This window comes from Bufo bufo, chromosome 2 (genome assembly GCF_905171765.1).
Source record: "Bufo bufo chromosome 2, aBufBuf1.1, whole genome shotgun sequence".
NCBI lineage: Eukaryota > Metazoa > Chordata > Amphibia > Anura > Bufonidae > Bufo > Bufo bufo.
This window is the reverse complement of record NC_053390.1, coordinates 256,338,340-256,365,400: the sequence shown is the minus strand read 5'-3', so window position 1 is coordinate 256,365,400 and position 27,061 is coordinate 256,338,340. Positions and strand designations below refer to the sequence as shown.

General features: G+C 43.1%; 1 protein-coding gene across 2 annotated transcripts in view; it reads left to right on the top strand.

The window, feature by feature from the left end:
- SLC5A1 (solute carrier family 5 member 1) overlaps window positions 1-27,061 on the top strand; it is a 77,057-nt gene that overhangs the window by 8,774 nt on the left and 41,222 nt on the right. For both annotated transcript variants that reach the window (XM_040416432.1, XM_040416433.1), the window contains exon 3: window positions 26,329-26,433. In XM_040416432.1, the coding sequence (XP_040272366.1) occupies window positions 26,329-26,433 (105 nt within the window). The remainder of the gene's footprint in view (window positions 1-26,328; window positions 26,434-27,061) is intronic.

Below are 27,061 nucleotides of genomic sequence, written 5' to 3'. Positions count from 1 at the left end.
ACGCACTGCCACTTTCCCCTCACTTTTGGTTGAAAAAGGTGTGTCTTATAGTCCAAAAAATATGAGACATAATATCTTTCTTTCTATCTATCTATCTATCTATTGTGGGGATTCACTCTGGTAGTTGGGATAAGCGGGTGCAGTACAGAGGCAAAGTACAAGTACCAAGTAGAAAGTTTGTGCATAACAAGTTTGTCGGCGGTTCTGCCTCCAGCAGTCAAATTGCAGGCTTTAGGTGGCCTGCTCTCCCAATACACAGGTCTCAGCTTTTCAGCCCAGCACAGGGCTCAATTCCCACACCAGCGATTGCCAGAGCTCCTCTGTCAGAGAGAAGTAATCACTCCCAGCTGACACTGCTGGCTGGGTTTTTATAGGCCAGTCAAGACCCGGCCTGGAACGTGGGGATTAGTCACCCACCCATCACTTTGATTACTCCCAGTAAGAGCTGTCCTGGATCAGCTATACAGCCATACTAACATAGCAAAGTGTCAATCAGCATTAGCTGCCGCTGACACCTGAAAATACCGGCTCTTACTTCAGCAAGGCCAGGAACCTCAGTGACACATACCTTCCATCAACGACGGACCCTTGCGCCTTCCTACACTATCTATCTAATATAAAAATGGCAGCACCGGATACAAAAATAAAAATGATCGCAGAGGTGCAAGCCTAATGGGACAAGATTAATGCCCAAATAAACAAAAAAAGCAAAACGGCAGTGCTTTCATTAAATGAAAATAGAAAAAAGTTTATTCACCCATGTTAACGTGACGTTTCGGCTCAAACACTAAAGCCTTCCTCAAGCTTGAGGAAGGCTCTAGAGCAGGGATGGTCAACCTGCGGTTCTCCATCGTAAAACTACGATTCCCACAATGCTCTGCTGTAGGCTGATAGCGGTAGGCAGTCTGGGCATGCTGGGAGTTGTAGTTTTGCAACAGCTGGAGAGCCGCAGGTTGACCATCCCTGCTCTAGTGTTTGAGCCAAAACGTTGCGTCCACATGGGTGAATAAACTTTTTTCTATTTTCATTTAAGGAGAGTGCTGCCGTTTTGCTTTTTTTTAAATCTATCTATCTATCTATCTATCTATCTATCGCTTGAGAAAGACAGCAACAAGCTGTTGAAACGTCGCTGCTGACTCTGGAGGAATAAACTTCACATTTTTTGTTGAAAACCTTGGTGTGCTGCTGGCCTTCTTCTCATCTGTATCTATCTATCTATCTATCTATCTATCTATCTCTTTCAGATTTTTGTTTATTGAAATTAATAATTCAACATTAGAAAAGTATAAACATTTCGAAGGGCAATATGCCCAAAGATCATAAGAGCATTTCACATTAACAGACAAGTTGGTGAACGGCATTACATACATTTCAAATAGAAAACCTTGTATGCTGAATGAATAAACGGTGAGCGCAAAGCCCGACCAAAAGAGAGACTATGACACAAGGATAGGATATATATGAGGAAGTAATCTAGTCGCTGATAAGACTTATGTGGGTGGGAATAGAAGGAATAGTCCCTTTTGTCCGCATGCATAGCCCGCCAAACATCACTTAGACCAATACTACAAATTTTACTCTGCACGCTTCTTAGTGCCCTATAGGAGATCGCGGATCTACGAGTGGATGAATCCAAAAGAGGGTTGAGGACCAAGTTAAAATCTCCTCCTATAATTAGTAGGCCAGAAGCAAAGATAGAGATTTTATGCAGTACTTTGCGTAACCATTTAGTCGTGTTGTTGTTTGGAGCATATAGATTGCATAATATGATCTCTACAGGCCCTATCTTACCCTTTAAAAGTAAATACCTCCCCTCAGGATCCGCAACTTCCGCCAAGGCAGAAAAGGGCACACTTTTATGAATCCCAATGCTGACACCCCTAGTTGAGGTAAGGTCATAACAGGAATGATACCATGCTTGAAATATAGAGTGCGAAAGGTTTGGTATATGGCCTTTTTTTAAATTTGTCTCCTGTAACATTGCGATTTTTATCCTTTCTTTCTTCAGAATCTGAAAAATACGACTTCTCTTAATAGGGCTATTGCACCCATTCACGTTAAAGGAAGCCACATTCAGTTTTAAGGCAGCCATCTGAGATACATGTAAGGCGGGCATGATTGTTTACCATATGCTCTATGATCTAACAGTAAGAACAAAAAACTAACTGAAAAGAACATATTCAACCAGCTAGAATGTAAGAGGGCTCCGCAAGGAGTCAATAGAACTCCACCTAGAGTTAACTGAGTGGGGGAGTACACTAACACGTGTATTGCCTGATCTGCCCAAGCATCCATTGGTAAAGCCCGTTGGGCATTATGATTGAGCAAATGAACTAACCTGACTAAGGACATACTGAGGTTTGCAATTTAGCAGAAAAACATTAAACTCACGTGTTTGTAGGAGAAGAAGGAAGGGAGTTGAGGTAAAGGGGGAAAGGAAGGAGGAGATGGTGAGGGAGAGAAAAAGAGAGCATTTGCTCCCATAGCAGAGAAGAACTCACATAGCAGAGTAAAATGTAAGTAGGGGATATCATCCTAGAAGAAAGGGACCGTGTTCAGTCATTGGGATCCATCTGAGAGGGACTGTTGCGTCATCTGTTCTTCTGCTTCTGTGCTTTAGACCATACCGGTGGCACTTGTAAGGGGGGGAGTCTGTTTCCAGATGTGATAAGGAGGCCAAAAGGAAAAAGCCATCGATATATGATCTTAGAAGAGCGCAGGAGGTCTGTAAGGGGCTTTAAGATCCTCCTTTTCTGGAGGGTTGAGGCGGCAAGGTCTAAGTAGATCTGAATTTGGGTTCCCAACAGCTGAACCTCACCCATGGCTCTAGATTTTTGCAATATGGCTTCGGTGTCGCGGAAGCTTAATAGGCCGCATATTATTTCTCTAGGGTTGTCGGAAGGGGGAGGTTTTGGGCGTAATGCCCTGTGAACCCTTTCAATTACAATGAGCTCTGCACGACTTGGGCCTAGTAAAGTTGAGAACAGCTCTTGCATAAGCGCGAATAAGTCCTCATAATTCTTATGTTCCTCCTACGGCTCCTGTTCTCCTGGTCTTTCAGCAACAGTAAGGAGTTATTGATCGCTGTACGATGCGTGTCCAGGGTGGTTCTGACAGCTGTATTAAATGTGAGCAAAGAGTCCTGGTTGTGCTCCAGGGTTTCGACTCTCTCTCCAATATGGCGCACCTCTGATTTAATAACTGTAAGGTCCGCAGCAATAGGGGCTAAAGCTTTTTGGAGAGCCTCATCTAGGTAATGCCTGGTAAGTATAACTGGATCGCTCACCTCATGGCAGATGGAGGAGATATTCGCAGCTGTGTAAGGGCCTGCCGCTCGGTTCTCAGGGAGCGTATGCTGCGAGTCTTTTAGCCGGGGCGCCATCTTGGGAGCGCGTGTGGCTTGCTGCTGCGACTGTCTGTTAAGGAACTTCTCCATTTTATTCTGAGGTATGAGGTCGCCTGATGATGCAGCCGAGTTCTCTAGGTTGTTTTTAGGCTGTATTTTTACCATCCCTTCAGGTTAGTGTGCTGAAATAGGGCTAAATAGAGGCTTGGTGGCGGGAGCGCTACTCACCAGCTTCCACCATCCAGCGTGGTCAGGTTCCGCCCCTATCTATCTATCTATCTATCTATCTATCTATCGATTGATCTAGCTATATTATTTACTTATTGCCATTGTTGGCAGACATGGATATACAGTATCTGGTGATCTGAAGCCTTCTAAAGTCATTCTTACAATGCTGCTCCTGACTTACAGTAAATTAGAAAGATGTCTCCTTCAGATTTCTTTTGTTTTACCAAGAATTCTCAGTAGTACAGCCTCAGCCTTTAGACCTATATCTTCAAGTGATCATACTATATCTCATCTTACAGTATCTCATCATATTCTTAACATTAAAAAAGTTTTAAAAAGATTTTCACATTCTTAAAGATATTTTCCAGGATTAGAACATTATTTTTCATAAAACAGTGACGCTCTAGCACAGAGAACAACCTCTGGTGCTCCAGCTGTTCTGTGACTACAACTCCCAAAATCCTTCCTCAGGAAACTCCCCACATATTCGGTGATCAGTAACAATACAAAAATAAATAAAGGCAAAAGAGTTGAAGCCGTAGCACTCACAAGCCCATAAAAACTCTTTTTTCATTCCATCAATTAACCCCTTAACGCCCAGCGCCGTACATGAACGCTGCAATTGGGTGTGACTTAAAGGGTTTCTACCACTTCGTTTCACATATTTAGCTGTCAGACACTAGCGATCCGCTAGTGTCTGCTCTAACAAACCATCCTAATATAATAGGTTTTGGGGCAGCCGTTTTGCTAAAAAAAGAACTTATATCGATATGCTAATGAGCCTCTAGGTGCTATGGGGGCGTCATTAGCACCTAGAGGCTTGGTCTACCTTCACAAACTGCCGCCGCCCAGCGCGTCCCTCCAGCCCGCCCATCTCCTCCGGAATGTGATCCTCCTTGTGAGCGTATGTATTCGGCACATGCGCAGTGAATGTCTGACCGCTTCCCTGCACAGACATCTCCACTGCGCCTGTTCCTCGGAGGACTATGACGTCATCGGCGCAGGCGCAGTGGAGATGTCTGAGCAGGGAAGCAGTCAGACATTCACTGCACATGCGCCGAATACATACGCTCACAGGGAGGATCGCATTCCGGAGGAGATGGGCGGGCTGGAGGGACGCGCTGGGCGGCGGCAGTTTGTGAAGGTAGACGGAGCCTCTAGGTGCTAATGACGCCCCCATAGCACCTAGAGGCTCATTAGCATATCGATATAAGTTCTTTTTTTAGCGAAACGGCTGCCCCAAAACCTATTATATTAGGATGGTTTGTTAGAGCAGACACTAGCGGATCGCTAGTGTCTGACAGCTAAATATGTGAAACGAAGTGGTAGAAACCCTTTAACGCCCAGAACCGTACATGTACGGCACGCTGATCGGGCGGGTGCAGGAGCTGCGCCCGCCCGATCTGCAGCAGGGGTCCGGCACTCACTGATCGCCGGACCTCTGCTGTATGTGCCAGCATCGGTGAAATCACCGATGCCGGCGCATTAACCCCTGCACGACTGCAGTCAACGCTGACCGCGTTATGTGCGTGCTTCAGACGTGTGCGGGGTGGCCATCGGGTGCCCGCGCTGCTGTGATAGGGATCCGATGGCAGGGAAGGCAATCTGATTCCTTAGGCATTGTGGCTGCCTGCTGGGAGAGCCTGTGAGATCCAGCCCCATGGATCTCACAGGCAAGCAGGCTGTAAGTGTATTACACTGGTAATATTCTTACAGCCAATGCATATTGTAAAGGGGATCAGACCCCCAAAAGTTAAAGTCCCAGAGTGGGACAAAAAATAAAGTGTAAACAAAGTTAAAATAATAAAGTTTTACAGAAAAAAATATTTAAAGTAAAAAAAAAGCATCCTTTTCCCAAAATAAAGTTACATTATTATTTTTTTTAAATAGGGAAAAAAAGTAGACATATTAGGTATCGCCGCGTCCGTATGGACCGGCTTTATAAAAATACCATATGACCTAACCCCTCAGATGAACACCGTCAAAAAAATAAAATAAAAACAGTCCTAAAAAAACACCAAGCGATCAAAAAGGAATATGCCCACTAAAATTAAACCAATCTAGCTGTCACCTCATCCTGAAAAAAATTAGCCCCCACCTAAGACAATCGCCCAAAAAATATAAAAACTATGGCTCTCAGACTATGGAGACACTAAAACATGATTTTTTTTTGTTTCAAAAATGCTTTTATTGTGTTAAATGTAAACAAAATAAAAAAGTTGACATATGAGGTATCGCCGCATCCGTTACAATAAAAATACCACATAACCTAACCCCTCGGGTGAACACCGTAAAAAATAAAAAAATAAACTAACGGTGTCAAAAAAGCCATTTTTTGTCACCTTACATCACAAGAAGTGTAATAGCAAGCAATCAAAAAGTCATATGCACCCCAAAATAGTGCCAATCAAACCGTCATCTCATTCTGCAAAAATGATACCCTACCTAAGACAATCGCCCAAAAACTGAAAAACTATGGAGACACTAAAACATGATTTTTTTTGTGTAAAAATGATATCATTATGTAAAACTTACATAAATAAAAAAAAGTATACATATTAGGTATTTCCACATCCGTAACAACCTGCTCTATAAAAATGTTACATGACCTAACCCCTCAGGGGAACATCGTTAAAAAAATAAAATAAAAACGGTGTAAAAAAAGCTATTTTTTGTCACCTTACATCACAAAAAGTGTAATAGCAAGTGACCAAAAAGTCATACGTACCCTAAAATAGTACCAATCAAACCGTCATCTCATAGCGAAAAAAATGAGCCCCTACATTAAAACAGTCGGCCTAAAAAAATAGAAAAAACGATGGCTTTCTGTCACGACCATGGTTATGGTCGTGACTCCTGGATCCGCATGCAGTTGCCTGCGGTTTTGGTTTTCTTGTCAACCACATGGTGAGGGCTGCTTGTATGTTGCTTCACGGGTCATTGCCGCTGGCAACATGATTGTATTTGGCAGCATAGCAGCCTATGCTGTGGCTAGGCAGCTTGCTGTCAAATGCATGCGGTTACACCTGGCTATGTAGGTGTGCCTTTGGTCTGTATGGTGTGCACTGTGACACCTTTCTTCACATGCCGTTGCCGGCGGTAACAGGTGGAGTGTGATATTTATGTGTGCACCTTCCTTGTTTGTTGTGCACGAGGTTTATGTATGTGTGCACTTCCCCTTTAAGTGGTTTCACTTCCCTGGTTGGTGTTGGAAGGGTTAATTCCCTTTCCAGGGTGTGTCTGTGTGGGTGTGGCCATTTGGGCTATTTAGCCTCTGCTGAGACCTGTAGCTGAGGGGTACTCCAGCCTTGTAGTAAGCTGGAGTCATCCTCCTGGTCCCTTATACCATCTGCCAGTGAGGGCCACCCTTGTGGTCATAAAATGTTATGCGTGATGTTATTTTATGTTTATGTGGTGTCTGTTATTACTGCAGCTATGGATTGTGCACGGGATCCAGTCAGTGTGTCTGTGGCAGGTAGGTGTGGAAGCCGTTTCACTCACCTGCCATATCCATAGGCTGTTTATGTTTCTCTTCCCTTGCAGCTTGGCCAGTTTAGACTCCTGTTCGTCCGTGTCCAGGAGGAACAAGTTGTCTTACTCGGCTCCTAGTTCATGAGCCCCCAGTATGAGCCCTCCTACCATCTGGGTCGGCTCATACAGCTAGGAGTCAGGGTCAGAGTTAGGGACGCATAGGAGGTGACCTGCTCCCTAATTCTGTTGTCCTGGTCAAGCAGCTTCCCTTTACGTTTAACATCACACGGATTAGAGTTACCCCCACTCTAGTCCGTGACACTTTCAGAATATGGAGACACCAAAAATGTATTTATTTTCAAAAATGCTTTATTATGTAAAACTGAAACAAACAACCAAAAAAGTAGTCATGTTCAGTATTGTCGCGTCCATAACAACTTGCTCTATAAAAATACCACATAATCTAACCTGTCAGATGAACAATGTAAATAACAAAAAATAAAAACTGTGCCAAAACAGCTATTTTTTGTTATCTTGACTCACAAAAAGTGTAATATTGAGCAACCAAAAATCATATGTAGCCTAAAATAGTACCAACAAAACTGCCACCTTATCCCGTAGTTTCCCAAATGGGGTCACTTTTTGGGAGTTTCTACTCTAGGGGTGCATCAGGGGGTCTTTAAATGTGACATGACAGCTTAAAATTATCCCTGTGAAATCTGGTTTACAAAAACCATATGGCATTCCTTTCCTTCTGCGCAGTGCCGTACAGCAGTTTACGACCACTTATGGGGTGTTTCTGTAAACCACAGAATCAGGGCAATAAATATTGAGTTTTGTTTGGCTGTTAATCCTTGCTTTTGGAAATTTTCTGAAAAATTTCAAGATTTGCCTCTAAACTTCTAAGGGTGGGTTCACTCGTTAGGGATTCCGTTATGGCTTTCCGGTATAACATGGTTATAACAGAAAATAACGGAATCCATAAAACGGAAGGATGGATCCATTCTTCTGCCTATAGACTTGTATTATGACGGAATGCAAAACGGAAGGCATTCCGTTTGCTCTCCGTCCTAATAGAAGTCTATGGGAATCAAAACGGATCTGTCTGGGTCCCGTTATGCAAGACGGAAAACAAAGTCCGTCTTGCATAACGGGACCCAGACAGATCCGTTATGCTTTCCCATAGACTTCTATTAGGACAGAAAGCAAACGGAATGCCTTTCCGTAGGGATGGTGTTCTTGGGATGCAACTCATCCTTCTTTTTCCTCCAAACTTGACGAGTGAAGTTTAGACCAAAAAGTTCTACTTTGGTGTCATCTGAACACATGACTTTCTCTCATGCCTTCTCTGGATCAGCCAGATGGTCATTGGCAAACTTCAGAGGGGCCTAGACATGTAATGACTTGAGCAGGGGAACCTTCAGTGCAATGCATGATTTGAAACCATGACAGCGTAGTGTTCTACTGACAGTGACCTTTGAAACTGTGGTCCCAGCTCTCTTTATGTCATTTACCAGCTCCTTCCTTGTAGTTCTGGGCTGATTCCTCACCTTTCTTATCATCAGTGATACCCCACGAGGTGAGATCTTGCATGGAGCCCCAGTCTGAGTGAGACTGACAGTTGTCTTTAGCCTCTTCCATTTTCTAACAATTGCTCCAACAGTTGATCTATTTTCACCAAGCTGCTTGGCAATTTCCAGCCTTGTGGAGGGCCACAATTTTGTCTCTGGTGTCTTTTGACAGCTCTTTGGTCTTGCCCATGGTAGTAGTTGGCATCTGACTGACTGTGGGGTGGACAGGTGTCTTTAAAGAGCTCAGACAGGTGCTACTAAGTTAGATTAATGAGTGGAGTAGAGGTGGACTTTTTAAAGGCACAGTAACAGATATTTGAGAGACAGAATTCTTGCTGTTTTTCAGGTGTTCAAATACTTATGTTCAACAGTGCAAGACAAATACATTTTTTTATAAATAAAAATAAATAAATTTTGACTCAATTTTACCACTGTCATGAAGTACAATATGTGACGAGAAAACAGTCTCAGAATGGCCTGGATAAGTAAAAGCATTTTAAAGTTTTTACCATATAAAGTGACACATGTCAGATTTGCTAAAAATGGCCTGGGCAGAAAGGTGAAAAATGGCTTGTTTTTTAAAAGGTTAAAGTAGATCAGCCCAGTGGATACATAGTAGAAGAACAGACAACAGCTGTTTTGCGACACAGCCTTCCTCCTGTTCCATTCAAGTAAATGGTGTTGCAACTAAGGTGAATAGGGGTGAGCTGTAATACCACACACAGCCCGTAAAGTCGGTGTGTCAACAATGGGAAACAGAAAGCTGCTGTTGTCTAACTACAGGTTACATAATAACTATCACTGTGTCTTTCACAACTCATATACCTGATGAACCACTTTTTCATTAACCAAATGGAATCACATTATCCCCCATGCAATGAATGAGATTATTTATAATTGCCTAATAGTCAGAGTCAGAGTTTTCTCACGCACTTTCATGTTTATTTAAGCATCACCTTCTTGTCCTTCCCTTATTTTAAAAGCAATGTCTGACTCCTTACTTCGAGGTGTATGTCTAATCCTAGTCTTGCAATAAAAAAAACCCGAAGCCTAGCAGTGTGAAAATGGACAAAATACTAGTTAATCAGGAAGTTAATTATTTTTTAAATCTTATTATGTTGTATTTTTCAGCCTTATTTCCTCTTGAAGGGAATGTGTCTTTTTTTTATCTTTTTTTTTAAATCCAGTTTTTTTATGTTAGGGCACTTTCACATCAGCATTCTTAATTTCTGTTATAGGAGCAGAACAACGGAAATGCCGAATTTGGCATATAATGCAGGAACTTTTTTTATTTTCTACATTGTAGATTCCTATTGAAGACATAAAATTGACGAAGGAACAAATATTGAATTAAATAGTAAACAGAAAAGTGTTAAACCCTTTTGTTTTAATGACTGTTTTGCACACTTTTGGCATTCTCTCAATCAGCTTCATGAGGTACAGTAGTCTCCTTGAATGTATGTCTTGTTTAAAGAAGCACTCCCACAGCTGTGAACAACACCCTGAGGGTACATGCACACGTTCAGGATTCATGTGCGGAGAATCCGCACTGAAATCCGCAAGTGTTCGCAGGCAAATCTGGTGCGGATTTGGTGCTGATTTTCCACATGCAGATTTTACTAAGTGAATGAAGAAAATCCGTTCAGGAAAAATTAAATTAATTGACATGCTGATTTTAAAATCCGCACCGCAGGTTAAAATCCGTGCAGAAAAAATCTGCACACAAATCCGCGCGCAATCCTGATCGTGTGCATTTAGCCTGACTCTCCAAACATAGTGTCTTTTGTGTAGACAGGAAGCCAGTTTCTCTATGTATTCCTATGGGAGCCTCAAAGTCATTCTCATAGGAATGAATAGAGATGTTACTGACTTCCTGTACAGTGTCAGTTGGAAATCAAAGTGTTAGTCACATGACACAGCTGAGGATCAGAAGGGAGGCTATAACTTTCAAATACAGTCACCGGAAAGAAGATTATCTTCACTACAGTTTACATCATGTATCTTTCTAATAAGCCAAACAAATATTTTTTGGGGAATGCTTCTTTAAGAGGTAATTTGTGGAATGTCTTACCTTCGTAATATGTTGTAAACCATCAGTTGTGTGTTCTGAAACAAAATGAATGGAGATTAGACCAGTGGAATTGTACTTTGGTCTGATGAATCAACCCTCATGTCTTTGTGAGACACAGAATTCTATCGCACCGGGCCCCGCTCACTGTAATACTAAGTTTCATATATGAACAAGAAGCTAAATCCTCTGCGATCCTCTCCCTCTCTGTACTCACAAACTCAGTAACAGCCTGGCAGGCCGGGCGGCAGCGTAACTCACTGACGTCACGCGCCTGCTCCGCCTGCTTCATTCATAAAGTGGGAGGAGCAGGCGCGTGACGTCAGTGAGTTGCGCTGCCGCCCGGCCTGCCAGACTGTTACTGAGTTTGTGAGTACAGAGAGGGAGAGGATCGCAGATGATTTAGCTTCTTGTTCACATATGAAAATTAGTATTACAGTGAGCGGGGCCCAGTGCGATAGAATACAGTGACAGCACCGGGCCCCGCTGCCATTTCAACACCAGATGCCGGCCCCCAGACCCTGTATTGGGGGTGATTCACTCACAGGGACACTGTTATGGGGGGGATCTGTGGATGACACATATATAGCATAAGGTGCTATGTATGTGTCAACTACAGTGCCATCCACAGAGCCCCCACGACAGTGCCATCCACAGAGCCCCCACGACAGTGCCATCCACAGAGCCCCCACGACAGTGCCATTCACAGAGCCCCCACGACAGTGCCATCCACAGAGCCCCCACAACAGTGCCATCCACAGAGCCCCCACGACAGTGCCATCCACAGAGCCCCCACGACAGTGCCATCCACAGAGCCCCCACGACAGTGCCATCCACAGAGCCACCACGACAGTGCGGGCATGAGTTCAGTCAGTTTGGTGCACTATCCCGTCCTGCAGCGTGTGATCCCACGAGACCTGCCACTGTAGGTCACGGGTCTCGCGGGATCACGCGCCGAAGTGACTGAACTCATGCCCACGTAGCCCGCAAGTGGCAGATCAGTGGAACAAGTACAAGGTGGAGGGGACTGCTTCTAACAGAGGCTCACTAATGGACGCTGAGATTAGATCACCCCATATGAAAGCATTGAATCAATGCTTTCCTATGGGGAAAAATCTGACCCTGGAGGTCATCATGCAGAGTGTGAGGGCGTCCAGCGTCAGATACCAGACCAAAGGTCTGTTTTACTCCAGGAAGCCCTCAGGTGGCTGCCAGCGACTAGAGGCTGACTTATTGCTGGAATGTAAACAATGCAGTTTCTCTAAAACATTGCAGCTCGATTTGCAAAAGGGACACTGTACCCAGACCACTTCTATGAGCTGAAGTGGTCTGGGTGCCTTTTGTGTCGCTTTAACTTTGAAATCTTATTAAAGGGTTTCTACCACCTCGTTTTGAGAAATTTAGCTGTCAGACACTAGCGATCCGCTAGTGTCTGCTCTACCAAACAATGCTATTATAATAGCTTTTTGTGCAGCCGTTTCCATAAAAAACTAACTTTTATCGATATTCTAATGAGCCTCTAGGTGCTATGCGGGCGTCTTTTCAGCACCTAGAGGCTCGGTCTACTCACACAAAAAGCCGCCCAGCGCGTCCCTCCAGCCCGCCCATCTCCTCTGTAATGCGATCCTCCCTCTGAGTCAGCAGACGAATTCTCGTGCATGCGCCGTGCGCGTCTGTCTTCGGCGCAGTTAATGTCTGACCGCTTTCTGCACAGACATCTCCACTGCGCCTGCGCCGATTACGTCATAGTGCTCCGAGGAACAGACGCAGTGGAGATGTCTGTGCAGGGAGCGGTCAGACATTAACTGCGCCGAAGACAGACGCGCATGCCGCATGCACGAGAATTTGTCCGCTGACTCAGAGGGAGGATCGCATTCCAGAGGAGATGGGCGGGCTGGAGGGACGCGCTGGGCGGCATTTTGTGAAGGTATACCGAGCCTCTAGGTGCTGAAAAGACGCCCTCATAGCACCTAGAGGCTCATTAGCATATCGATAAAAGTTAGTTTTTTATGGAAACGGCTGCACAAAAAGCTATTATAATAGCATTGTTTGGTAGAGCAGACACTAGCGGATCGCTAGTGTCTGACAGCTAAATTTCTCAAAACGAGGTGGTAGAAACCCTTTAAAGATTGTGTAGGGTGTGGCTGGAGGCGGGGCATGGAGGCGGGACAAGGGTGGGGCTTGCAGCAGAACATGGGTGGGGCCTGTAAGGGGGCCCTTGATTTATTTTGCCCGGGGGCCCTGAGGGTTCTCAGTCCGCCCCTGCTTGGGACCCTCATTGTTATGATTGGGGGAGTCTCAGTAGCTGAACCCCCACTGACCAGATACTTATTCCCTTTCCTGTGGATAGGGGAAAACTTTGAGCAACCCCTTTAAACTTGTCATACAAGAGAACAGTCACCCAAACCCAGAATTAACCAGTAATATCATGTGTATTGAGGCGTGCCAGCATACGTTGGGGTACAAAGCTTCTATCAGAGTTATCCAGCTGCTAAGTCTTATAACCCCCCTCCCTACTGAAATAAACATGCATGGTGTCTACAGAAATAATTGCCAGTCAAAACCTATTGCATGTGTATGGTCGGCTTTGATTTGTGCAGTGACCTAAATGCGTCCCATACATGTAAATGTAGTTGTTTATGCAACTTGTGCATGGACTTTTACAATAGCCATTCATCTACAGGGAGTGCAGAATTATTAGGCAAGTTGTATTTTTGAGGATTAATTTTATTATTGAACAACAACCATGTTCTCAATGAACCCAAAAAACTCATTAATATCAAAGCTGAATATTTTTTTAGTTTGTTTTTAGTTTTAGCTATTTTAGGGGGATATCTGTGTGTGCAGGTGACTATTACTGTGCATAATTATTAGGCAACTTAACAAAAAACAAATATATACACATTTCAATTATTTATTTTTACCAGTGAAACCAATATAACATCTCAACATTCACAAATATACATTTCTGACATTCAAAAACAAAACAAAAACAAATCAGTGACCAATATAGCCACCTTTCTTTGCAAGGACACTCAAAAGCCTGCCATCCATGGATTATGTCAGTGTTTTGATCTGGTCACCATCAACATTGCGTGCAGCAGCAATCACAGCCTCCCAGACACTGTTCAGAGAGGTGTACTGTTTTCCCTCCTTGTAAATCTCACATTTGATGATGGACCACAGGTTCTCAATGGGGTTCAGATCAGGTGAACAAGGAGGCCATGTCATTAGATTTTCTTCTTTTATACCCTTTCTTGCCAGCCACGCTGTGGAGTACTTGGACGCGTGTGATGGAGCATTGTCCTGCATGAAAATCATGTTTTTCTTGAAGGATGCAGACTTCTTCCTGTACCACTGCTTGAAGAAGGTGTCTTCCAGAAACTGGCAGTAGGACTGGGAGTTGAGCTTGACTCCATCCTCAACCCGAAAAGGCCCCACAAGCTCATCTTTGATGATACCAGCCCAAACCAGTACTCCACCTCCACCTTGCTGGCGTCTGAGTCGGACTGGAGCTCTCTGCCCTTTACCAATCCAGCCACGGGCCCATCCATCTGGCCCATCAAGACTCACTCTCATTTCATCAGTCCATAAAACCTTAGAAAAATCAGTCTTGAGATATTTCTTGGCCCAGTCTTGACGTTTAAGCTTGTGTGTCTTGTTCAGTGGTGGTCGTCTTTCAGCCTTTCTTACCTTGGCCATGTCTCTGAGTATTGCACACCTTGTGCTTTTGGGCACTCCAGTGATGTTGCAGCTCTGAAATATGGCCAAACTGGTGGCAAGTGGCATCTTGGCAGCTGCACGCTTGACTTTTCTCAGTTCATGGGCAGTTATTTTGCGCCTTGGTTTTTCCACACGCTTCTTGCGACCCTGTTGACTATTTTGAATGAAACGCTTGATTGTTCGATGATCACGCTTCAGAAGCTTTGCAATTTTAAGAGTGCTGCATCCCTCTGCAAGATATCTCACTATTTTTGACTTTTCTGAGCCTGTCAAGTCCTTCATTTGACCCATTTTGCCAAAGGAAAGGAAGTTGACTAATAATTATGCACACCTAATATAGGGTGTTGATGTCATTAGACCACACCCCTTCTCATTACAGAGATGCACATCACCTAATATGCTTAATTGGTAGTAGGCTTTCGAGCCTATACAGCTTGGAGTAAGACAACATGCATAAAGAGGATGATGTGGTCAAAATACTCATTTGCCTAATAATTCTGCACGCAGTGTATATGGAACAGTAGCAAACATATCTGCAAGAAATCTGCAGAATCTGAAAGAGTCCTTATACTCAATGGGATTTACAGAAAGGAGCTTGGGACTTATTCCTGAAATGTTTAAAGTCCACACTTTAGTTGCTGTTGTGGATAAGAGGTGAAAATGTACATGGTTAATGATTTCAGATGATTGTGTTCTTAATACCTGTTATTAAGATTAGTTATTTATCTGGCTGAAGATCAGATCAGTGCATATCTTAAAGACCTTTTCTTCCTTACATTTCTGGAACTTCTGAACTTTTTTTTAGTGACAGATTGACAGGAACAAAAGCAACTAATGAGTCATAGGGCCCCATAGTAAAACAGTATGGGCCCCTTCCGCCCCTCCAAGTCAAACACATCCAGGAAATGCAAACCGCTAAGCAAGGATCTATATATACTATCTGCAGGTTACCGCTCAGGCACATTAGTCACACATGCCCCCCATTTGGTTTTCCATTATGGGTTGTATTATCTTTATTATTTTTACCATACTTAGGACAAATAGCCCCGTCTACATAGATCTTTACATATATAAATTCTTAAGAGTCGGTTTATATAGTAATGATTCCATTGCTATACCTAAGTAATGATTCATACCCCTGGGGTATAATATTAAAGAATAATCATGACTGTAGCCTATTTACATACTACAGATGAATCATAATTACAAAGTCTGTATTTAATCACTTGTCCGGTTACAACATCTCCTGAGCTCTAAATCATGATATACATGATCACTAACTGGCTGTGATCTAAACGTATACAAAGTGTCTCATGAGAAGCAATAGATCAATGCATGGCATGTGGATGTGCGAGCCATATCTTTCTCTCCACGGTCCAGTAATAATCACTAAGCAGCAAAACAATCAGACACAATATTCAAAAAGTATTGGACATCATGCAATAGGTTAAGATTTGGAGAGAATTGGAGGTCTCTTGACTGATCCAATCCTCACTTGCCTTGACTTGACTGTCCGATAATTATGTTATTAATTTACCCCCTATCTATGGTTTCACATATGTCTGTTCTTTCTCCTTGGATGGACCATTATTTATCATTACTCGATCACCATATTGTACTTGGATCTGTTCAAACTTGCTGATTCCGGACCATAGGCGTCATCAGGCCTCCAATGGACATGGGGAGTGGAGCTCGTACAAGCACTGCTTTCTCTTCAAGATTACGCTTTGTCTCGCTTGAAGCGTCGTCTTCCCATACAAGTGAATTGAACAAGTCATTGTAGTTACACTGCACCATTGAGACGTCCCAGGCAATGCACAGTGTAATATTAAAGAGGAAGCAGTGCTCGTACAATCGGTGATTGGTGGCAGGAGTTGGAATCCCCCTTTCCAGAGGATAGGGTCATCAATATGTGCTGGCTGCACAACCCCTATAAGGAGGAGGGGACTGGGTTTAGCGTATATAACTTTGGTCTAGACAGTAAAGGTGGCCATTTTGTTGGAAGGAATTTCCTAGTTACTAATAGTACAACATAGGTTTGGTAACAAAGCCAGCCATGTTATCAATACCAGCTGTAGTACACACATAGTACCAGCCAGAGTACATACAGCTGAATAGTAATGTTGGATGCATAGTCGTTCAGCCCACAGTTATTAGACTTGAATCCCCCAGTAACATGCATGTTGTATGTATGGTTGTGCCATACAACATTAGAAAGCACAGTGTCCAATTGGCTGCAGAAAGAAATCTAAAACTGGCAGCAGGTTCTAGACAAGCAGGGGCCGACTGAGCCCTTCTCCGGGCAGGACAGTGGAAGATTTGGGGGACGTATTTTGTGCTACTGGCAGTATTTTGTGAAGGACTGTGGTATTTGGCTCTTTTGGGGTGGTATAATGTGCCATAATATGGTATTGCTGGCCCTGCCTCCAATCAATTTGGACACGACTACAAAACAGGGCCACTTTTAGTATCTTTTTCAGGGTTAAATTCCCAGGCCACCCCTGTAGAAATGCTTCAGATTTACAAATCCACAGCGGATTTCAAGTATTGCACTTCAGTGGGTAATACCCAAGGTCAAATTTGCAACTGAAATCTGCAACAAAATGTACATGAAACGCAGTGTGTGATTAAGGCTATATAGTTTATAACGTGCATGTAGGGATGCTGCAATGTACACTGCTCAAAAAAATAAAGGGAACACTTAAACAACACAATGTAACTCCAAGTCAATCACACTTCTGTGAAATCAAACTGTCCACTTAGGAAGCAACACTGAGTGACAATCAATTTCACATGCTGTTGTGCAAATGGGATAGACAACAGGGGGAAATTATAGGCAATTAGCAAGACACCCCCAATAAAGGAGTGGTTCTGCAGGTGGTGATCACAGACCACTTCTCTGTTCCTATGCTTCCTGGCTGATGTTTTGGTCACTTTTGAATGCTGGCGGTGCTTTCACTCTAGTGGTAGCATGAGACGGAGTCTACAACCCACACAAGTGGCTCATGTAGTGCAGCTTATCCAGGATGGCACATCAATGCGAGCTGTGGCAAGAAGGTTTGCTGTGTCTGTCAGCGTAGTGTCCAGAGCATGGAGGCGCTACCAGGAGACAGGCCAGTACATCAGGAGACGTGGAGAAGGCCATAGGAGGGCAACAACCCAGCAGCAGGACCGCTACCTCCGCCTTTGTGCAAGGAGGAACAGGAGGAGCACTGCCAGAGCCCTGCAAAATGACCTCCAGCAGGCCACAAATGTGCATGTGTCTGCTCAAACGGTCAGAAGCAGACTCCATGAGGGTGATATGAGGGCCCGACGTCCACAGGTGGGGGTTGTGCTTACAGCCCAACACCGTACAGGACGTTTGGCATTTGCCAGAGAACACCAAGATTGGCAAATTCGCCACTGGCGCCCTGTGCTCTTCACAGATGAAAGCAGGTTCACACTGAGCACATGTGACAGACATGACAGAGTCTGGAGACGCCGTGGAGAACGTTCTGCTGCCTGCAACATCCTCCAGCATGACCGGTTTGGCATTGGGTCAGTAATGGTGTGGGGTGGCATTTCTTTGGAGGGCCGCACAGCCCTCCATGTGCTCGCCAGAGGTAGCCTGACTGCCATTAGATACCGAGATGAGATCCTCAGACCCTTTGTGAGACCATATGCTGGTGCGGTTGGCCCTGGGTTCCTCCTAATGCAAGACAATGCTAGACCTCATGTGGCTGGAGTGTGTCAGCAGTTCCTGCAAGACGAAGGCATTGATGTTATAGACTGGCCCGCCCGTTCCCCAGACCTGAATCCAATTGAGCACATCTGGGACATCATGTCTCGCTCTATCCACCAACAGACTGTCCAGGAGTTGGCAGATGCTTTAGTCCAGGTCTGGGAGGAGATCCCTCAGGAGACCGTCCGCCACCTCATCAGGAGCATGCACAGGCGTTGTAGGGAGGTCATACAGGCACGTGGAGGCCACACACACTACTGAGCCTCATTTTGACTTGTTTTAAGGACATTACATCAAAGTTGGATCAGCCTGTAGTGTGTTTTTCCACTTTAATTTTGAGTGTGACTCCAAATCCAGATCTCCATGGGTTGAAAAATTTGATTTACATTTTTAATTTTTGTGTGATTTTGTTGTCAGCACATTCAACTATGTAAAGAACAAAGTATTTCAGAAGAATATTTAATTAACTCAGATCTAGGATGTGTTATTTTTGTGTTCCCTTTATTTTTTTGAGCAGTGTATTTATACTATATATGGCATGTTAATAATGAGAGCTATACAAGTAATAAAACAGGGTTTAAGATAAGGTCACTAGTGTAGCATGGGCTGTAAAATTACATAAAAGCTTGTCCTATGACCCCACCATCTGTGTAAAGTAACAAGCCAACAGTACAGAAGGAACAATATCAGGTATTCCATGTTTCGTAAGTCTTACAGAACCCTCCCTGATTCTGCTCACTGTCCTTTCAATGCAAAAAACAAAGACCAGCACCTCCAACCAATGTGAAATAAAGTACAGGTGCACACTACCACGGCTGCAATGCAAAGGCACTATATGCAGCAACACACTGCTCCATGTGCAAATACTGGAAACATGGATAAATCTGAATTGCATTACTGCTATTACTTACTTTGCACAAAGAGCTTCTAATTTTCATATAGTAAGTATAGCAGTGACACAATCCTTACAAATCCGCTCTCCTTTTTTGCCATGAGCTGTGGGCAGCTCGACCCCATTCACTTTAATTTTGATTTCAATCAGACTATTCAAGGTGAATTTGCGGAAACCAGATTTGGGTTCTTTGCAGCATATATCGCAGCCCAAAACCGTCACGCTTATGCAAAACTGTAGTATCCTGGTGCACTTTTGCAAAGCTATGGTGTTTGTTAGTTGCAACCAAGACAACAGACCTGATTGATTAGAAATTGGTCAGAAGTCCACTTGCAGAAGCACAGTCTAAAGTTCCTTTGACAAAATGATATAAACGTTACGGTAAAATCCCTGTTACATATTATACAGTAATTCTTATGGTACACAGCGAAAACGCAAGCGTTTAATTCGGGTCAGTAAATTTGTAACTAATACTTCCTGGTTATTTTACAGCTAGCATGGAATGCTTACAGTTAGGGGCGTAACAAGGACCTATGGGCAAAACTTAGAATGGGGCCCCACACCACCATGACCACCTTCAGTAGCATGAATATGAGAAGCATATGATTATCTTGGTTTTCCTAATGCACACAGTGATGTCACAATGGTGGGATAACATACACAGACATAATGTGCACAGTGATTTCACAGTACAGCTATAAGGCTCACAGTGATATCACAATAGTATGATAATGCACATGGCGATGTACAGAAATTAATTAGTGATGTTGCAGCACAGAAATAATGCAAAAAGTAATGCACTCTTCATTGGCCACATACATCACAAGCTGCACCTATGTCTGAGTGGAGATGCCCCCCCCCCTTAGTTATTGGGACCCCATAGCAGCTGCAATGCCTGCTACCCTGCTAGTTACGCCCATTCTTACATTGCCTTTTTGAACTCTTTTAATGCGAAATAGATCAGGTCCAACTTTGCAGTTAATATTTTTCATGTTAAATGCTATCACCACTACATGCTTGCCAACATTTAAATCCTGCCTCATGGGTCACTGATGCCCACCAATTTGCCCAGATACTCTCTTTTTAATGCAAATTAGAATGAACTCCATCTCTTTTTGTAATTTCTAATATATCTCCTACTTCCCCCCTTTACATCTTACCTCAGAAGTCAGATTCATTTAGATAATAGATGGGGGTAGCTTCAGGGCATTGATTCCACTAGAAAATATTATACTGTATGTGATCATTGTCTAATATGTGGGTTTTCTACTCAACAAGGTGGACAGTTTTGACATCATATGAGCCAGAACAATAGAGCTGTCATATTGTTATCCTAATTCTACTTGTCTACTATTTTACTAATGAATAGCAACTTTCCCTCACAGCAGCAGTAAACTAAACAATGGATTACCTATCTCTACAGTAGTTTTATCTCTCTGTGGTGATTGCTACAGTAAAACAGTATTTTGTATCTAAAAAAAGCACTCCTGTTTTTTTTATTTTACATATACTAATCACCACCTCTATAACTCACCACTAGTATTCTAGCTGTGTAATTTGTTACCCCCTAATTCTTGAACCTTTTCATTTTGGTTGGTGACTTCCTGTGAAGTACAGGATGACATGAAATCTCTCCAGGCAGCTCTCAGGTCTCTCACCTCCCCAACCTCCATGTTCCTTTGTATATCCCTATTGTATTCTGTTGATGATATAATGTCTCCCCCATCTCCCCCATCTAAAGGGCCAGGAGTGTAGATATATAGCAGGTGAATGTATATAGGGATCAGCTACAGCTAAATAAACCTTCTGACAGGGGCTTACCTATAGGGGAAGTGGGTGATTTGGGGCATGAAATCAGAAGGGACCCACCCAGGAGGAGGACCAAGATTTTATTGTCAAGGCCCCCCTCAATTGTCATTTCAATTGGCCGCAAAAGATGTGCTGTCCGCATCCGTGGTTCTGTTCTGCGGCCCCGCAAAAAAATACAGAGCATGTCCTATTCTAGGTATTATAGGCATTTTCTATTATAGTTGTGGCCATGTGCGGTCTGCAAATTGCGGAATGAACATGGCGGGTATCTATGTTTTGCGGATCCCCAATTTGCGGATTTGCAAAACACTGCTGTCGTGTGAATGCGCACTAACTTGTATTTCATTTATTTATATTCCTGCTCAGTCCTGGCTTTGAAGTCAAGGAGACGGTCCTATCAGTGATTGGCATCTATCTGTGTATGTACAGTACAGTCATAGAGGGAAGGCCATCAGTCACTGATAGGACCACCTCCGGGACTTCAAAGCCCAGAATGAGACAGAATATAAATGAATGAAATACTAGTTATACAGAATCTTTTCCTATACATCAATTTGCTCAGCTCCTCCTGCTCTATAGCTTACATTGCATTTTCATGGTGATAGGTTCCCTTTAACAGCATCTAGAAAGGATTATGAAAATTGCTTTACAGCAGCCCATTGGTCCATAGACACATTTACTGTGAGCTGTAAAATGATTATAATTATCACCAAAATAATCTGGTCAAGTACCACCAGCCTCAAAAAGTCACAGACACATACATTTTTTTTCATGGACACAGGAAAATAGTTGCCTATTTTTATGGACTGTCCAGAAAATTCTGGATGGTTGGCAACCCTGGCTGTGGCCTTCTCCGTGCTCACTAAGCACAGCGCCATACATTGTACAGCGGCTGTGCTTGGTATCGTAGCTCAGTCTCTTTCACTTCAATGGGGCTGAGTTGCTCCTAAGCCAAGTGAAACACTGAAGAAGGCCGCGGCACTAACAGGAGCGCCGGTGTGTTCTCGAACAACTGATTGGTGGGGGTCCTGGGGCTCAGACCCCCACCGATCACATATGGATGACCTCTCCAGAGGATAGGTCATCAGTATTAAAGTTTCAGAAAACCCCTTTAAAAATACCATCATCAGAAATTCTTTAAAATATGTTAAACTTAAAAACTTGATTTAAACATAATGTGTCAACAAACATTATTTTTTTGCCAGTTAAAACAAGACAGCAATACATATCCCATTTTTCTAATATGTTTTCATTTTCTGATTACAAATTATTTTACCTATTTTCCGAACATGATTATGGGGGTGGCCATCTTGTCTGAGCTGTTCTTAACAGCATAGTATCTGTGCAGAGGTCATTGTACAAAGAATTGAGAAGTTTTGACAATCACTTATTGTAAAGACTGTAATGATATAATCTCTGTGTACCGTAAAGTGATCTGTACAGAACGATAAGTGGCGCCTATTATAAGGCTTAGTGGCCAGTGGAAAAACTGCAGAATTTTTAGTTTTTTGTTTAAATATAGATATTGACATGGAAAATTAAAAATAACATCACCAAAAATTCTTAAAAAATATGTTACACATAAAAACGTGATTTAAATAATAGGTCATTTTCTGATGACACATTCCCTTTAAGGTTGTGAACATCATGTTGTGTGAAGAATTACATCCTATGTGATGAGTGAGATGCTACAGTAAATGGGGTAATTAAAGCTATGTAAATGTAACATTATTGCTTATTTGTAATATAAGCTGAAAGATACAGCTGAGTTCCGTGACCATGATTTTTTACAACCACACTGAATATGTAAGATTACAAAACAGTAAGACGTGTGTGGAGTAATGTGCATGTCATGCTACTTATTTTCTTCACTGTGATCTCATCAAAAGTAACACCCAGTCATTTATTTTTGTAAAGAGCACACAGGTGGCTATATGAGATATGGCACATGGAGCCATGTACTGTGGGCTAATATATTTACATCTTATTTCATTGAACCTGGCATATTATTTTATAGAAACAAAAAAAAAAACGTCAATACAATAACCCGAGCGTTCTGGAATATACAAAATAACCTACAGAAAAACCCTCCCCAAAGGAACAAAAAGGTAACGTCCATACAACATAAGATAAAATATCAAGTTTAATTACAAAATAAATAAAAAATTATTAGAAAAATAATATTGCAAAAACATCAGAGAATGGAAATAATGTCCACAAATTGCTGTGCAAAGTATATTATTTTATAGAACCTGGTATATATTGTTTTATAGAATAGTAATTACTCAGCAGACAGAAGTCAGAGGGATGACATGAAATTTAGGTGTAACCAGAATCTTTTTTTTAAAAAATGCCATGACAAATTTAATGGCATGTTCACAAAGCTTGGAGTCTATATGGGTCCCTGGACCTCTAGTTTTTTGTGTGCCCTTGTATAGCGCCTCTGTGAGGCACCATATTCTACCCTTTTTTTTTTTTTTTGCAACAGTTCAACAGGATTATTGACCATATTATACAAAAGACAAAAAAAAAATCCTAAATTATGCAGTTTTTGTAATCTGATATATAAAACAAATCCAGGTCGAAAACGTTGAAATTAGAAGGGGTTGTCCAGTTTCAAGTCCAGTGATTGGCTGCAGTGGTAGCCTGGTAAACATGGTATGTTAATATTAATGTTTTTTTTATATAAGAAAAATATGTATGGTTACATTTATCATAAGGGGGAATGTTTGCAGTCAGTTTTGCTTCAGTCTGCTTTAGTGTGATATGCTACAAATTTATCAAACATTGCAGGTTATTTGATCAACTTAAAGATAGAGTGGGATCTCTAGATAAAAGTGCTAACACCTCTGTACTGGAGCAAGATTGCAAAAAAAAATTGCAACTTTTTTAAAAGTCACAATTGGTAAATCTGGCTTACACCTCATTAGCATGGCTAGCAACACCCACTTCCCCACCTACGGTACTTTTTATAAATGAAGTGAGTGACATAAATGCACAGAAAGTTGTGCATTTTTGTGCAAAAATGGCTTTGTGAGAGAATGTGTGACTTTTTGGCACCACATTTCTGGTGCAGGAGATTAATAAATTTACCCCATGTAGCTTAAAAGTTGTCCCATTAAGACAAATCCCTTATCCACAGGATAGGGAATAAATGTCTGATTGGTGGGGGTCCCAGGCCCATGCTCTCCATTTGAATGCATGTCTGCTGCTCCATTTACAGCGAGTTTAGGAAGGGGAGCAAAGGATGAAAGTGCCAATGTGTTCCTCTGACCCTCCCTGGGGCCGTGCAGTGACTGGAGAATGCACACTTTCTTTCCTCAGGGCACACCCTGGTATTGGGGCTCCTGCCTGGTGGTGGAAGGGGGGCCCTTGATGTTGGTTGGGGTGCAAGGCTGGAGAGCAGGTGCAATGGCACTAACCTGGCCAGCTGGTATCAATAAATAAATCTCTGTTTACTAAAGTATAGAATAGGAGTAGTAGTTCATCCAGTAATAACAAGGCACAGTTCCAAAGCAGATAACACAGTGCAGTCCTTCCCCAAAAGCAGCATGTAGACAACGGCAATGATGGAGGTTGTAGTACTCTCTCTGTCTCTCTAAAGTCTCTCTGCAGAACCTTAGGCATACAATGAGGTTCCTGATAAATGCTTCTGCAGATTCTCGGGCTGAGGAGTGCAGATTTAAGATATGGCTGACCAAGCCATTTCCAAGTGTGGAAGGTCACATTAGCAATGTTCCCTTTGACAACAGTAAGGTGTCTGCCGTAAAACGTGCACAATACCTTGCTGTCTGACTCCAATGCACAGCCTTGTAGATTCTGAACCTTCTAATTTTCTTCTCCGTGGACCACTTTTGATTATTAAGTTGCTTCCTTGACTATAGAAGTCTCAAAGATAAAGGTTCTCTGAGCACAGGCCTAGCTTTCAGGAGCTCGAAAATGTAGATGCTCACTGATCCTCCATGGACTCCGGTCTATCACCTGGCAACCTAACAGGATGAGCCAAGGTGTTAACCCTAAACTGTCCATATAATGATATTAGGTATACAAATACAATAAATCAATAAATCAGAACATTTCAAGTAATAGTATAATGTCATTGCAATTACTCCTTTTCAGTAACCCTGTTCTGTTTAACTCTATAAGACTGACAGAGATAGCCAAATACAAGTGCTTGGCTATTCCAGCAGCTCGAAAGAACTGAATTGAGCGGCATCAGTCATGCATGACTGCTGCTCCATTCAAATGGGGAAGCATGGGACCCCATTCTCCTGATCCTTTCGATAGGGGATAAGTTGCCCTAATGGGACAACCCCTTTAAAATTTCTGTCCTTAGTGTTCTATTTTGCTACCTGATCTTTTGATCTTATTAAGCACTTGATTTTCCATACAGAATGTTATGTACATCAGGTTAGAATTCCTACATCAGTTTATGTTCAAACACAGTGCCTATGGCACCACCACCTGTATATTCTGCCAAGCATGGCTGCCAACATTAAAAAACGAATTCCCAATGACACATCGTTCCTGAGATGATGAATCATACAATCTGTCTTATCTGCCGGCATCTTGATATATTAACATGACAATTGTCAGGCAAAATCATGGGGCCCCAAACCCTGTGAAAGTAAACGGTGTATTAGACAACCCGATGCCACAGACGATTGTTAGGAGGGAAGTGTTCCCTTCCGGCAATCGTCAGATAGCTAGTGGAAGACACTGCTGCTATTACATTCAGCAAATCAGCAATGTCTTCTGTGGCACGGGGAGGAGCGATTGCTTTGCAGGGCAGCAGTGTGCAGGCGGCAGATCGCTATTATACAGTGTGATCTGCCACCTGTACCATTGTGATTTTTAAGCATGCTTAAAAATCACAATTGCCCGAGGAACAAGCATTTGCTTATTCATCAGGCATTTGGACAAAGTATTAGACTGCTAGATGATCGCTAGCATTCATAGGAACGCTTGTTAGCAATCATCTTCCAGAAAATCTGGCAGTCTAATACACCCGTAACTCTAAGGCCTCATGCACACGGCCGTGTTCCGCGGCCCGAGAGCGGTCCGTGGTAACCCGGCCGGGATTCCTTCTGACAGCAGGAGCGCACGTCATTGGTTGCTATGACGCGGTGCGCTTCATGCTGCTGTACAGTGATACACTCGTATAGATCATACAGCAGCGGCGGCATGAAGCGCACGGCGTCATAGCAACCAATGACGCCGTGCGCTCCTGCTGTCAGAAGGAATCCCGGCCGGGTTACCACGGACCGCTCTCGGCCGCGGAACACGGCCGTGTGCATGAGGCCTAAGATGTAATGACTGAACTGTGTGCTCTGCTATTGCATTTTACATCACATCTGTTTAATGCTACCATTTTTGTAGTATTCAACCTGTACACCACTAATGGTGGCCCTGGTAACCCGCTACCAAGCTACCGCAGCTAAGACATCCCCCCTATCTGCAACTGGGAATTAATTAACCCCTGTTTCTTTTACCTTTCAGATTGGAGCATCTCTTTTTGCCAGTAACATTGGAAGTGGCCACTTTGTTGGCCTGGCGGGCACAGCAGCTGCTGGTGGGATTGTCATTGGAGGCTTCGAATGGAATGTAAGATTTTGCAATACAGTTATACTATTGCCTGTAATACCGCACTATAATGCCACTGATTCACAAGTCATTGTTGTTTAGTCAGTGATTTCCATCAGTGATTGTAAGCCAAAACCAGGATTGGAGCCTACACAGGCATAAGGTATAGTGGAAAGATCTGCACTTGTGTGCTTAGAGCTGCACCTGGTTTTGGCTCAAAATCACTGATGGAAATTACTGACCGAATACTGACTGTGTGAATAAGGCTGTCCCCAATGGGGCTCACAACCTAAGTTCCCTATCTGTATGTCTTTGGAGTGTGGGAGGAAACCAGAGTACCAGGAGGAAACCCACACAAACACTGTCCTTGGTCGGATTCGTACTTAGGACCCCAGCGCTGCAAGGCACCTGTGCTAACCACTGAGCCACTGTGAAGCAAATGGTCTGGGCAAAGACAGGGTTGTATAATGATGGTGAACAAGGAAACTGTGGGAGCTGCTTGTGCCTGTTGGTGGATCAAATGATCCTCTCTACTGGTGGGCTTTCTGTGCTGTCTGGAGCCTGTTTGCAATGTGTGCCATCACGTAACCACTGCTACAAACACCTACTAACAGCTATGTCACCAGGGCCTAGATGGCAGGAAATTCCT